The 14882-nt window shown below is 62.8% G+C and overlaps 1 protein-coding gene across 1 annotated transcript; it reads left to right on the top strand.

The window, feature by feature from the left end:
• The first annotated feature begins 6889 nt into the window (after positions 1 to 6889).
• On the top strand, positions 6890 to 14565 carry LOC106731509 (perforin-1-like). The gene is made up of 3 exons (XM_089779058.1): positions 6890 to 7020; positions 11945 to 12509; positions 13252 to 14565. Exons 2-3 carry the CDS (start codon positions 11998 to 12000, stop codon positions 14363 to 14365), a joined length of 1626 nt encoding a protein of 541 aa, XP_089635184.1. The 5' UTR covers positions 6890 to 7020; positions 11945 to 11997; the 3' UTR covers positions 14366 to 14565.
• The last annotated feature ends 317 nt before the right edge of the window (positions 14566 to 14882 follow it).

Genomic DNA, 14882 nt, shown 5'->3' with positions numbered 1-14882 from the left:
CCCTGGGAACACCCTCCCCTGCCCCCCTGGGCCCTGCTGGCTGCTGCTCTGACGCCCCCTGGTGCCTCCCCAGGGAACACCCTCCCCTGCCCCTCTGGGGCCCTGCTGGCTGCTGTTCTGGCGCCCCCTGGTGCCTCCCCTGGGAACACCCTCCCCTGCCCCCCTGGGCCCTGCTGGCTGCTGCTCTGACGCCCCCTGGTGCCTCCCCTGGGAACACCCTCCCCTGCTCCTCTGGGGCCCTGCTGGCTGCTGCTCTGACGCCCCCTGGTGCCTCCCCGGGGAACACCCTCCCCTGCCCCCTGGGCCCTGCTGGCTGCTGCTCTGGCGCCCCCTGGTGCCTCCCCTGGGAACACCCTCCCCTGCCCCCCTGGGCCCTGCTGGCTGCTGCTCTGACGCCCCCTGGTGCCTCCCCTGGGAACACCCTCCCCTGCTCCTCTGGGGCCCTGCTGGCTGCTGCTCTGACGCCCCCTGGTGCCTCCCCTGGGAACACCCTCCCCTGCTCCTCTGGGGCCCTGCTGGCTGCTGCTCTGACGCCCCCTGGTGCCTCCCCTGGGAACACCCTCCCCTGCCCCCCTGGGCCCTGCTGGCTGCTGCTCTGATGCCCCCTGGTGCCTCCCCGGGGAACACCCTCCCCTGCCCCCTGGGCCCTGCTGGCTGCTGCTCTGACGCCCCCTGGTGCCTCCCCAGGGAACACCCTCCCCTGCCCCTCTGGGGCCCTGCTGGCTGCTGTTCTGGCGCCCCCTGGTGCCTCCCCTGGGAACACCCTCCCCTGCCCCCCTGGGCCCTGCTGGCTGCTGCTCTGACGCCCCCTGGTGCCTCCCCTGGGAACACCCTCCCCTGCTCCTCTGGGGCCCTGCTGGCTGCTGCTCTGACGCCCCCTGGTGCCTCCCCGGGGAACACCCTCCCCTGCCCCTGGGCCCTGCTGGCTGCTGCTCTGGCGCCCCCTGGTGCCTCCCCTGGGAACACCCTCCCCTGCCCCCCTGGGCCCTGCTGGCTGCTGCTCTGACGCCCCCTGGTGCCTCCCCTGGGAACACCCTCCCCTGCTCCTCTGGGGCCCTGCTGGCTGCTGCTCTGACGCCCCCTGGTGCCTCCCCTGGGAACACCCTCCCCTGCTCCTCTGGGGCCCTGCTGGCTGCTGCTCTGACGCCCCCTGGTGCCTCCCCTGGGAACACCCTCCCCTGCCCCCCTGGGCCCTGCTGGCTGCTGCTCTGATGCCCCCTGGTGCCTCCCCGGGGAACACCCTCCCCTGCCCCCTGGGCCCTGCTGGCTGCTGCTCTGGCGCCCCCTGGTGCCTCCCCTGGGAACACCCTCCCCTGCCCCCCTGGGCCCTGCTGGCTGCTGCTCTGACTCCCCCTGGTGCCTCCCCTGGGAACACCCTCCCCTGCTCCTCTGGGGCCCTGCTGGCTGCTGCTCTGACGCCCCCTGGTGCCCCCCCTGGGAACACCCTCCCCTGCCTCCTGGGGCCCTGCTGACTGCTGCTCTGGTGCCCCCTGGGGCCTCCCTGGGAACACCCTCCCCTGCCCCCTGGGGCCCTGCTGGCTGCTGCTCTGGTGCCCCCTGGTGCCTCCCCTGGGAACACCCTCCCCTGCCCCCTGGGGTCCTGCTGGCTGCTGCTCTGGCTCCCCCTGGTGCCTCCCCTGGGAAAACCCTCCCCTGCTCCTCTGGGGCCCTGCTGGCTGCTGCTCTGGCGCCCCCTGGTGCCTCCCCTGGGAACACCCTCCCCTGCCCCCTGGGGCCCTGCTGGCTGCTGCTCTGGCGCCCCCTGGTGCCTCCTGGCCTGCTCTGTACCCCCAGAGCACTCTGTGTCCCTTCACAGTAGCTGTTTTTCTCTCCCCCATGACAGGACGTCTGTGCGCGCTTCTCTCCCCTCCGCTATGTTGGGGCTCTGTGCACCCCCCACTCCTTTCCCCCATTTCAGGGGCTCTGTGTGTCCCCCATTCCTCCCGTGCCAGGGCTCTGGGAGCCCCTCTTTGCCCCCCTTTCCCTGTCACAGAGCTCAGAGGTTACGAACATCAGAGCAGCCAGACGGTGCCAGACCAAAGGTCCATGTAGCCCGGTGTCCTGCCTGCTGACGGGTGCCCCACAGGGAGGGCCGTACGTAGGATGAAGGAGCCGGTCCCCTGTCCCACTCCGAGCGGGCGAGGCCGTAGCTAGAGAGCCGGCCCGCCCCGGGGAGCTGCCTGCGGGGAGGACGTGGACACACGGCCAGAGTCCAGAGGAGAGCGACAACGCGAGAACAGGTCGGGACACGCGGCCTGCGAGGAAAGAGGAGAGACGGAAACTCAGTCTGAAGCAGGGAGCTCAGCGCTTGCTCCACCGGCCCCATCACCTCTGGGGTCACGGACGCCTCCCAACTCCTGTGTTGTATCCACAGAGCAGCTTCACTGCTGGCCACAGGCAGCTGGGGCTGTGGGGAACCTGGTGGGCAGCTAAGGAGATGCAGTATGTGACCCCCATCTTTGGCATAAAGGCTGCAAAGCCCCAGCTCCCCTCTGCCCCGTGACCAATTCTTAACCTCCAGAGCCAACTCATCAGCTGCCCCCCTCCCCCACTGTCCGCCCCTCAGGCTCGCTGGACAGTAGCTTCATTCTTTGGGTACCACCTACATTACAGAAAGGAACGTAAGTCCCTTTGCAAAGACACAGACGCACACAAGCAGCCCTACACACACACACAGAGACACACTCACACACGTCCGAACACAGGCCCTCTGAGGGTGCCTCTACACTGCACCTGCAGCTCGAAATAGCCTATGCCATGTGAGCGTTGCACCGTGCGTAGCGTATTTCGAGTCAGTTTCCAAAGAGCGCTCCTCTGAAACGCCCCTTGCTCCTCGTGAATGTCGGAAGAGCGAGCCCGTTCTGTTCCGAAAGAACAGAGGCGCTCTGAGGACGCGGAATCGGTATTTGGGGACACCGGCAGCGTCCCGAAGCAGCGTGCAGTGTAGACGCACCCGTAGACTGGTCTGACCCTGGCTATGCGGCTGTGGGTTGGGTCCAGTCCTTAAAGGAGACCAGGTCCCTCCTGCCTCCCCTATTTCTGCTGCCACGCCTGGTGGCTGTGTCTGGCAGTGACAGGCCTGCCCTGGCTCGCAGAGCCTGCCGGTTTGAGACAGAGGGACACTGTGAATAAATCCCGGCCGTGCTAGTCTGGAACTGACGACAGTTAAAAAACAAGACATGGTCCTGGATCCCTTAGTGTGCCTAGACCGCATCCCTCTGGCGACAGAGGCACGTAGAGTTGTTTATTCGGCACAGGGAAATGAAGTGATTTAAATCATCGCCCCTTCGTTTAAATTAAAATGGCTGCCGCGCTGTGCCGATCAGCTGTTTGTCGGCTCATCGTGGCAGTCTGGACACTCCACGGTCGACATCAAAGGCATTTGTCGACCTCCCCGATAAACCTCATCCCACGAGGCATAACGGGGAGGGCGACAAGTGCCTTTGAAGTCGACCGCGGAGTGTCCAGACTGCCACGATGAGCCGACAAACAGCTGATCGCACAGCGCGGCAGCCATTTTAATGTAAATCAAGCGGTGATTATTTAAATCGCCGCTTCATTTCCCTATGCCAGGTAGCCTAATCTACAGGCCTCTGTAGCCAGAGGCTTGTAGTCTAGACACACCCTGGAGACTAACAAACCATGAGGATTGGATTAGGAGCTTCCCTGGCTCCCTTCTTTGGACACTGGTAGTGTGATCCTGTGTTTCTGGGGTGCTGCCTCCTGCAGCCTGTCAGAGGGATTATCCGACCCCCCTCCCGTCCCCTCCCACTTCCCTAGTCCTCTGGCGCGCTCAGAGACAGTCCAGAGCTGGGACAATTCAGTGAGACTTGGGGTAAACTTCCCAGAAGCAGGAATCCAGTTTCCTGTTTCTTTTCCCCTTTTCTCTTGTTCTCCTTCGCCCCAGAGTGTCCGTGTCAGTGGGGCTGGGTTGGGAGCCGTGAGGATGGGACCGGACCCTTCCCAGCCACGGCTGCTCCTGCTGCTCCGCCAAAGGGCTGAGCTCAAGCGCCGGGCCTCCGACTCTCATCCACAGACAGACTGTGCCTTCGAGTCTCTGGTTTTATTCCTCTGGAACTAGCAACGTTCCACAGGCACAACCCATCCCGGCAGCATCCCCGAAACCGGCAACCTCTACACCCCTCCCGGGAGAACGCCAGCAACCTATGCTACAGCCTGCCCACCCCTCGCCCTCCGGATCCCAAAGGGAATCGCTACTGGGTGTGAGCAGTGCAGGGGCTATGACACACGCAAGGTGGCAGCTCTGACTCTGTGCACTAGGGGGCGGTTGGTTTTCCATGTTGCTGTCTGGAAGAGCCTCCAAGGCAGGCATAAGCTGGTGCCCAGTGACACCCAAGGGACCTGTCTTTTCGCTGCCCTTTGCCATCCCTTCCAGGGCTTGGCCTGCCAAGCGAACAGAGCCGGCTCTAGGTTTTTTGCCAGCCCAAGCAAAAAAACTCCCTCCCGCCCTCATTTCTTGTTCTACTCCCTCAATATCAGCAGCGGTATCAGTCCTGAGCGCTAAATGTAGGTCCTGGCGGTGCTTCATGAGGTCGTCTTTAGAAAACGGATTGTTAATAGCGTATAAAAATTGCAAAGTTTCACAAAGACCTTGCAACTGATCAAATCGCTCTTCAGTGGAAATTCTCGCTACATCCAAAATACAACGGACACGTTCAACGTCAAAGCTGTCGTTTGGATCGAGAATCGGATCATCACGAGCCTCAGAACGCAACTGTGTTCTCGAGCCCCAGGCTCGGCTGCTGCACCAAGACCTGCAGCTGCTCCAGCGCCTGCAGGGCCTTCTCCAGCGTGGTCCACGTGGCCGTGCCCAGGTCGCAGGGGCTCCGGCGGGTGCCATGGTCCTGGCCAGAGGGGAGACAGCGCTTCCTGCACCGGGGCCATGCCCCCGCGGACCTCTCCTCCCGGACCCCTGTGGGCAGGGCTGACCCGAAATAGGCGGCCAGCGGGATCCGGGTGCCAGCGCTGCGTAGTGGGCTGTGTCATCTCCCGCGGGCCTTTAAAACCGGCGGGGGTGGGGGCGCCCGGGCATTGCTGGGGGTGGCTGCTTAACTGGAAATGCCGCCCCTGGAAATATGCCGCCCCACACACGTGATTGATTTGCTGGTGCCTAGAGCCGGCCCTGCAAGCGCAGCTCCCCCGGCTGGCCTGCTGCACAGAGCTGTGTCGGCTGCCTCCCCAGTGTCCATCCCACTCCCACGCAGTGCGGCGGGGCTGGGTCAGAGGGAACAGGCCAGTGACCTTTCTGGGCTCTGCGTGCTGCTCCCCTCTCCCCCGCCCTTTACACCTGGGCGGTTTCTGGGAAATGCCGGGGCTGGGTCAGTGGGGAACAGGCCAGTGACCTTTCTGGGCTCTGTGTGCTGCTCCCCTCTCCCCCGCCCTTTACACCTGGGTGGTTTCTGGGAAATGCCGGGGCTGGAGCCAGCGTCCCTGCAAGATTTTTACTTTCAGCTTCCGATTGGCTCTTCAGTTTTGTTTACGCTGTAGGAACCAAACCCGCCAATCGCAGTCCTGGGACAGTGGGGGTGGGGATCCAACCTGGGACAGTGGGGGTGGGGATCCAGCCTCGGACAGTGGGGGTGGGGATCAAACCTGGGACAGTGGGGGTGGGGATCCAGCCTCGGACAGTGGGGGTGGGGATCAAACCTGGGACAGTGGGGGTGGGGATCCCTCCTAGGACAGTGGGGGTGGGGATCCAGCCTCGGACAGTGGGGGTGGGGATCCAACCTGGGACAGGGGGGGTGGGGATCCCTCCTAGGACAGTGGGGGTGGGGATCCCTCCCACCAGGGACGTATCCTGCCCAGCTCAGGGGGCAAAACCGCTGAGGCCAAAATTGGGTAAATTCAGGGCACAAGAAATGATCAGACAGGAGGAGGGTTCAGGGCCCCACCCAGGGAACCTGAGGGGAAGAGCCAGGAGGCTTAGGATGTGTCTGGGGGGGGCAGGCAGTCGGAGGGGGAGAGGGCTGTGCCCAGGGCTGGGGGACAGAGAGGCTGGCAAAGAAGGAAGGAACCGAGCAGCACAGCCGGCCGGCAGCAATGTTCCCTCTAATGTCTTCCACCTACTGGTGGATTTTTTCCACCTGTGTGCGGAATATTTTTTCTGTGCGCCGAGTCCTCTGCAAGGTGCACCACCCATAGAACACAAACCGCGCTGGGGACACTGTTAGTGAGGTGGGCAGCACGGGCATCTCCCTGGGGGGCCGCACAAGCGCTTAGTTCAGAGGGGACGCTGGCCGGGAGGGGGAGCAGGAAGCAGGAGACCCTCAGGTTTGGGGCTGCCAGAGCCAGCGCTGCCCGCAGCTCATGGTACCCTGGGCACACGCAGCAGCCAGGCCGGAGAGCAATGACGGATGGGGGGAGGTCTTGGGAAGGGGCAGAGTGGAGGGGGGGAAGAGGCAGCAGGAAGGCAGGGCCTGGGGGGGCTCAGGATATTCGGGAAGCTGCTCCCTGTTCACCCACTTGGCCCGACAGTGGCAGTGCTGGGGCTCAGTGTAACATCCCCCCTCCTCCTGCCCCAGAGCCTGGAGGGGGCCCACGCACCCCTCCCCCAGGGCACCAGCCAGCCTGGGACTGCGGAGCTCTGGGCCGGCTGGGGTGGGCGGGGGGCCCCTCCGGCCCTGGGTGCGGCGGGGAGGGGACTGGGCCCCGCAGCCCTGGCACCAGAGGGGAAGGACTCAGGCTCTGCCAGCCCGGACAGGATGCAGAGGGGGGTCTGCCCAGGCACTGGGGGGGCCGGGGGCTCACCGGGGGCGGGGGGAGGGGTGGCCGGTCAGGGTTTCCTTTGCCCAGGCTGGAGGGGGGGGGGCTGAGGGGAGGGTCAGTGTCTGGGCCAGGCACCACGGGGATGGGCGGAGAGGGGGGGGGCCCGAGGGGAGGGGGCGGAGCATCCCTGGGAACACCAGCCCCCAGCGCCTGGGGCTGTATTTAGAGGGCACCCGGCAAACCCGGCGGCAGGGAGTCTGGGCGCTGGATCCCTCCGGCCTGGGCACAGAACAGGTACGTGCCGGACACGGGGAAACGCAGGGGACGGATCCGGGGCAAACCCGGAGCTCTGGGGAGAGGGAGCCACGGCCTGGGCCCTGCCCAAAGCGGGTGACTGGGATTGGGGGGGGCAGGGGAGGTGCCCGGCAGGGGGCAGAGGAGGGAACTTCCCACCCAACAGAGACACTGCAGAGCTGACTCCACCGCCCTGGTGTCTCCCCTTCTGTCCCCCCAGCACTGACCCCTCTGACCCCTGAACCCCCGATCTCCTCCTTCACCCCCTTCCTACTCCACCTGCCCCCCCACATCTCCCACCACTCCCCATTGCCCCAGCGCCCCTGCCCCAGGAATTGTTCCTGCCTGGCCCCACATCCCAGCACGCACACGGGGGCAAGGTGAGGGGCAGAGACCCCCCAATTCTATGCACACACCCAGCAGAGGGACTTGTTCCAGCTGCCTCCCCCCTCCGATGATCCTGGCACACACGGGGGCGAGAGAGGGACTCAGAGCCACCCACACCCTGGAGCAGACACAGGTCGGGGGCTCAGGGCCGCGTGTGTCAGGAGCCAAGGGAGGGGTCCCTCTGCTCTGCCCCCTTGTCTCTTTCCCAGTGCCCTGGCTCTCCCCACACCTGGAATCCTAGGGCGGGTGAGAGTCACCCGGAAGTTGCCCAAGGGGGCAAAGTGCCAGGGGCGGTGGGTGTGACGTGTCGGGATTCTAATGTGAACACACTAAACCCATCCGCAACCCCTGGGCTCCGTGGGGTACAAGTGGGCTCCGTGGGTGCCTAGGGAAAGCTTGTGCGTTGCTGCGTCTGTCTGTCCTGCTCCCCTGCCTGTGGGCTGTGTGCGGAGGGGAGGCGTGTCGGCTCCGTGCTGGGATCGCAGGGGTTTGCTTCTGGGAGACACAACAGGTGTCCCCACTGAGCGTGGCAGGGCCAATGGGCCGGCGAGTCGAGGCTCTGGGCGGGCCGTGGACGTTCCGTGGGGCCCATCCCCAGCTGAGGAGTTTTGCTGTGACTCTGCAGAGTCTGAGCCACGGCTGCCGGGCGGAGTCACGCCTGGACAAGGGACTTGTGTGACGGACCAGACCGGGTCTGGGCACCGCTGAGGGCATCTGCTCAGGGCCAATTGCACAAATTCGGAGCTCTCTATAGCCCCCAGACTGGAGAGCCTCCCAAACAGGCCACAAACCAGTCCCACAGAGCGCTTCAACTGCCTGCTTGGACAGCCAGAAGCCTCCCCAGCAAAACCCCTCTGGCACTCCAGCAATATCCGTGCCCCAGATGGCCCCGGGCCTCATACACCGGTGAGGGGTCTTAGAACCCAATCCCACCTACCCCGAACAAGTTCTGTCCGGTTCCAAGAAACCAGCCACAGATCCCTGGTCAATTTACCCTCCGGATCTTACCCACATAGTCACGCTGAGCCGATCCTTTAGCATCCAACATCTAAAGGTTTATTACTAAAAGAACGAAAAGCAGGAGAGTGAGGTTGTTAAAGGATAGTACGTTACATGCACCGAATCTCCCAGTCCTCGGTGCAGGCTCGAGCAGAGATGTTACAGCTGCTGGCTTAAAAGTCCTTGGTGTACACACCACGTCAGGATGGGTCCACAGTTCTTCCCGGCTTGTGATTCCCTGTGAGGCTGCATCTGGGGTCAGGAGCAGATCTGAAGACAAGATGGAGTCAGCCACATGGCATCTTTATCCCTCCTTCCTGGTCTCTTCTTGGCTACAGCAGGTCACCTGCCCCGTGGCCTATCCCTGCTGGTAGCCCTTAGGCGTCAGTCTCCATTCTTCAGGTGTGTCCTTGGCCTATAGAGGGCTATTGTTCCATAGAGTATGTCTACACTGACACCCTAGTTCGAACTAGGGTGGCTAAGGCAGGCATTCAAACTTGCAAATGAAGCCCAGGATTTAAATATCCCAGGCTTTATTTGCATGTTCCCCGGCGGGGCCATTTTTAAATGCCCGTAGTTCGAACTATCTGCCCACGGCTACACGGACTAGGTAGTTCGAATTGAAGCTCCTAATTCGAACTACCGTTAAACCTCCTCCCCATAGTTCAACCACATACAGAGAAACATTTGGGTGTCCACACAAAGTACATGCTGACAACTTCGCACACAGACATTGTACAATCACATGAATAGCATACAGGCAGTCCCCGGGTTACATGGATCCGACTTACATCAGATCCCTACTTACAAACGGGGTGAGGCAACCCCACACTAGCTGCTTCCCCCCAGCAGACCAGGGAGACGTGAAGCTAGCGCCCCTCCCCAGCAGACCAGGGAGACGCGGAGCGGCTTTTCTCAGCAGACACCTCATCTTGAGAATAAAGGACTGAGGGAAGTGAGGTGTGGGAGAATAAAACTGAGCTCTGGAGAAATGTTTGGCTAGAGTTTCCCCTACAATATGTACCAGTTCCGACTTACATACAAATTCAACTTAAGAACAAACCTACAGTCCCTATCTTGGACGTAACCCGGGGACTGCCTGTATATGGAATGAGAAGAAAGCAGGGTTCTATTTGACACCTTGCATGGCCCCCTTGGTACCACCTTTGGGGCCAACACCCCCCCCATGGGTGCAGCAGTGATCTGGCTGCTCCCCTCAAAATCCAGTAACGTGACAACTTGCTTGTGTGATAAACAACAAATTGGGAGATCCGTTCAGCCTGCGAGAACCGTGGGGTTCCCCCCACGTGGGCAAGGGGAGAAAACGGCCCCTGGAGATTCCTCCATTTGGGCTTCGCTCCGGCTCATCCCCGCAAGAGCATCTCTGCTAGGAACTGAGCCGGGCAGGACTGACGGCCCCTCCCAGCACAGGGCGTGTCCCGGAGACTTGTGATAGCAGAATATACCATCCCGGCGACACGCCTGCGCCAGGATCCCTGCATTGCTGGGGGGATGGAATTTGAGTCCTTCACTAATTTTATTCTCGGCCTCTTCTCTCTTTTCCTCATAACCCTTCCATGTTGGATGTTAGAGGATGGGCCCAGCAGACTCAGGTGGGTAAGTTCTGGGGTATAAACTTACCTGCGACTGTGGCTGCTCCTTTGCGTTGGGAGAACCTGTTTGGATTTGGTGAGACTGGGTTTCCTAACTTTTATCTGTGTCAGGTGCGCTGCAGGTTGTGATACAGGAGAAGCTGGAGTGTGGAAGGGGGGTTGCTTGTGTGATTTCTTGATCACCAGCCTGGCGGTGGCTCATCTGCAGCGGAGGGAGAAAGGGGCAAGGACGTGAGTGGGAAATTCCCCAGTGCATTGGGAGAACGGCTCCCTGGGCGTGTTTAGACCTTGGCTCGGGGAGTCCAGTTTGCACCCGAATCCCAGCTCAGCAGAGTCTCTCTCCGGTCTGTGTTTGGAGGTTTCTGTCTCAGGCTGGCAGCTTGCAAGTCTGAACCTGACCAGTGGGCTTTTGTATGTTGCTGCTCCTAATGCCTGATCTGTGTCCACTGATCCGTCTATTCAGAGGGAGTCTGGTTTGGCCGATGCACTGGGCAGGGGGCGTTGCTGGCACCTGATGGCCTATGTCACCTTAAGGATGGGCCCCTCCAAGCATTTCTGGTGCCATTCTCCCTACCTTTCCCAAATCCAAGGTCGCTTTTTGAGATGGGACCTCCAGGCCAGCCTGTGGAGTTCACGCTGTGGGCTGCCATGGCTGTACATCGCGGCAGTGCGACACTTTCTGTCTGTGATCGGTTCCTTCCCGAACCATTCCCAATATTCTCTGAGCGTTTCCGACAGACACTGCAGAGGTTTTCAGGGAGCTCTCCGCAGCGACTCCCAGATCTCTCTGGAGTGGGACCAGCCGCGCCCCCCCCGATGTGGGGTCACACGTGGGATTGTCTTGCCCTGTGCGTTCCTTTGCGTTTCCGCTCCCTGGGTTCCCTCTGCCCCCGGCGCCCAGGCACCCAGTGCTGGAGGCCCCTTTGCAGCGCTCGGCAGGCAGCTCTGCCCTGCAGCAAGACGGGGAATTTTGTATTGAGGGCAAATGTTCCACCTCTGCGTTTGCGCCTTTCCCAGGGTCGTTAAGGAAAAAGCTGAACCGCATGGTCGAGTGTGAAATTTGGGGGTTCAAACTGCAGAGGGGGCAACTGCCCTGCCCCCGCTCAACCTAAGTGGCACCACTGCTGTTCCCCAGCTGCCCCGCCCCAGAGGTGGCCGCATCTCAGGGCCCCGCGAAGGAGCCTTTAGGAGGGAGGCAGGCAGGGGACTGAGGACACTCCCGTGGGCGCTCCGCTCTCTCGCTCTCCCTGCGGCAGGGCACGGGGCTGTGCGTGTCTGGGACAGGTCACCCCACTGCACTGGCTCCCAGACGTCTGTACGTGCGGCCCCTGAATGAGACCCCCCCCCCGGACATCACAGACACTTTGTAGTGGATTTACCAGCAGTATCAATGGTGACGGCAAAGCAGGCTCCGGGCTGCAGCCTGGCAGCTCACGGCCCCCAGGTAATAATCTAGCAACCCCCTGGCAGCTCCCAAACCCCCCCCCCCCCGAGAGCCCTGCCCTTGTCCTGCAGCTCACGGGGGGATTGAGATCCGACCCAAGGAGGGGAGATTCACCTGGGGGCGGGGGGTAGGACTGTGCACAGTAGCTTGGCCATTGGATGGAATGAGACGACTCACCAGTGTGTGTTTTACGTCCCCTCCCACCCACAGCAAAACCAACCGCCCCCTAGTGCACAGAACCAGAACTGCCAGGTTGTGTGTGTCATAGCCCCTGCACTGCCTCACCCAGCAGCAATTCTCTGTTAGATTCAGAGGGCTGGGCCGGCTCTAACATAGCTTGTTGGAATCTTTCCTCTCACATGCAGGGAGAGTTGTAGCAGCTTGGATGTTTCTGGGATGCTGGTAGCATGTGTGGTGCCTGCGGAACTGCCTGCCACTGGATTCCCATTGATGAAGGCTCTCTCTGTTTCTCTCCCACTAGGGCAGCTCAGACACTGAAAGCCGCTCCCTGGTGAGGGCGCCCTGGTACCAGCCATGCCGAGATGCAGCATCTTCATCCCGCTCCTCCTCTTTCTCCCTGGAGTCTCCCCCTACTGCTACACCGCCACGGCTGAGAAGTGCAGAGAGACGACGCCCTCAATGCCTTGGCACAGCCTGGTGGGGAAGGGCTTTGACATCACCACGCTGGGCTGGACGGAGGCCTCCCTGCTGGACACCAGCCTGTGGCACGGCCCTGATGGCACCTGCACCCTGTGCCAGAGCCCGCGGCAGGACAGGAAGGTGCCGCTGGTCGTCTTGGACTGGAAGGAAAACGCTGCCTGCAAACAGGAGGTGAGAAGCTCGGTGGAGGAGTCGGCTGTGGCCGTGGCCCAGGCAGTGGCATCGGCTGTGACCGGTGACTGGAAGAAGGAGCTGGGTCTGACGGAGGAGACAAAAGACCTGGCCCTGGGGGGGGCGCGATCCCCGCTCACCAGCTTCGCCTACGAGAAGGAGCAGCAGGACAAGTACATGTTTGTGCTCAATGAGGTGTCCTGTGTGTTTTACAGGTGAGAATCCCCCGCTAGGTCCCCCGCCCCGCCCCCTGCAGCACAGCGCCCCCTGCTGGGCCCCGCCCCCTGCAGCACAGCGCCCCCTGCTGGGCCCTGTCCTGCTCCCTGCAGCACAGCGCCCCCTGCTGGGCCCCTGCCCCGCCCCCTGCAGCACAGCGCCCCCTGCTGCCCCCCCCCCGCTCCCTGCAGCACAGCGCCCCCTGCTGGGCCCCCCTACTCCCTGCAGCACAGCGCCCCCTGCTGGGCCTCCACCCCACCCCCTGCAGCACAGCGTCCCCTGCTGCCCCCCCCCCCCGCTCCCTGCAGCACAGCGCCCCCTGCTGGGCCCCCGCCCCGCCCCCTGCAGCACAGCGCCCCCTGCTGCCCCCCCCCCCCGCTCCCTGCAGCACAGCGCCCCCTGCTGGGCCCCCTACTCCCTGCAGCACAGCGCCCCCTGCTGGGCCTCCACCCCACCCCCTGCAGCACAGCGTCCCCTGCTGCCCCCCCCCCGCTCCCTGCAGCACAGCGCCCCCTGCTGGGCCTCCACCCCGCCCCCTGCAGCACAGCGCCCCCTGATGGGCCCCCCTACTCCCTGCAGCACAGCGCCCCCTGCTGGGCCTCCGCCCCGCTCCCTGCAGCACAGCGCCCCCTGCTGGAAAGCCACAGAATTGACACTGAGGCAGGGGAGTCAGTTTTACTGGGGAAAGGAGCAGGGGCCTGTAGCTGGCTCATCACTCCTCTTTCTTTCCCTTCTGGGCAGATTGAGACTCACACATGAGCCCCGGCTGGCGCCACAATTCTCCCAGGCCCTGCGTCTCCTTCCGCCTAGCTACAGATCTGACACATACCGGTCCTTCCTGGCCACGTACGGCACCCACTATCTGAGCCAGGCAGTGCTGGGTGGACTCATGCAGCAGCTGACGGCCATCCCGACCTGCCGGGCAGTGCTGGACGAGCTGACAGACACTGAAATCAGGGAGAATCTGGGCTCCAAATTCTTGGAAAACCTGGGATTGAACCAGTTTCCCTCAGGCTCCCACAGCCACGAGTCGAGCATCCAGGGCAACTTGAGGTCTCCGTTGCCCTACATGGAGAAGCGAGTCAAGGTGATGGGGGGGGACAGCCACACCAAGGAACTCTTCTCCATCAACCAAAGCACCACGACATTCGAAGCCTGGCTGGAGAGCCTCAAAGCCAGCCCCGGCCTGGTCTCCTACTCCCTGGGGTCCATCCACACCCTGGTGAGGCCGGGAGACCCCCGGCGGGAGGCGCTGAGGCAGGCAGTGAAGGAGTACGTGACTGAGCGGGGGCAGAGGGGCTGCCCTTGGAGCTGCCCAGAAGGTGGTGTCTTTGACTCCTTGGATCCCTGCACTTGCCACTGCTCCGGGAACCCCCTCACCAACTCCATGTGCTGCTCCCTCCGGCGGGGCCTGGCCCGACTCAGTGTCCACGTGCTGTGGGGCACAGACCTGCAGGGGGACCCCATAACTGCCACCGACGCCTACGTTAAGGTCTTCTTCCAAGGCTGGGAGCTGCGGACGCGCCACATTGAGAACAACGACAACCCCGAGTGGAACCAAGTCCTGGACTTCGGGGTGGTGACGCTGCCAGAGAAGCCCGAACTGGAGGTGCAAGTGTGGGACAAAGACGTCTTTCGAGACGACAATATTGGATCATGTGTCGCCAACCTGAGGGCCGGCAGGAATGACGAGCTCACCTGCAACCTGGAAGAGGGCCATGTGGTGTTTTCCTACTCGCTGGAGTGCGGGCCCAACCTGGGCGGGGACAGCTGCCAGGAGTACGTGCCAGTGAGGGGCTACGGGGAGAGACCCCAGGAGTCCTGGCCCCCAGCCAGCCCCCCTCCATTTCATTAGTCCCCAGCCCCTTGCCTGAGCTGGAGTTCCCAAGGCTCTCAAGGAAATACAGCCCCCTCCTTTCCCAGCAACCCCCCATCTCCGAGGGCGCAGGGCCGTGCGTATTCCCATTCCGTCACTCTTTGCAGTAGCTCTGGTTTGGCTGCACCGTGCAGTTCCACCTCAGCGCCATCGCGCTAATAAACGTGGGACCGGCTTGATTTCTAGTTCCTTTCATTTTAGAACAGGCACCCTCAGCCCAGCCGCTCCCTGGGGGCTCTGTGGGCTGGGCTGGGCGCCGTCCCGCATGGCAGCCTGTCCCGGCGCAGGACACGGAATGGCGGGAGCGGGTGTCGAATGGGCGGGACGGGACCTTTCCGAATTCCGGGGTTTCTCTCCATGGGGCGGGAGTGGGGGTCGGGGGCGTCTCGTGTTCTAGCGACGGGCGTCTGCATTGGCACCGGTTCAGCCCCTGCACAAACAGCCCAAAGCCGAGACCCCCAGTGAAACAAGCCCCAAAACAGCCCCCCAGGCCCAG

The sequence above is a fragment of the Pelodiscus sinensis genome, chromosome 5 (genome assembly GCF_052426305.1).
Source record: "Pelodiscus sinensis isolate ZL-2025 chromosome 5, ASM5242630v1, whole genome shotgun sequence".
Taxonomy (NCBI): domain Eukaryota; kingdom Metazoa; phylum Chordata; order Testudines; family Trionychidae; genus Pelodiscus; species Pelodiscus sinensis.
The sequence above is the reverse complement of the archived record's forward strand: the minus strand, read 5'-3'. Positions and strand labels throughout refer to the sequence as shown.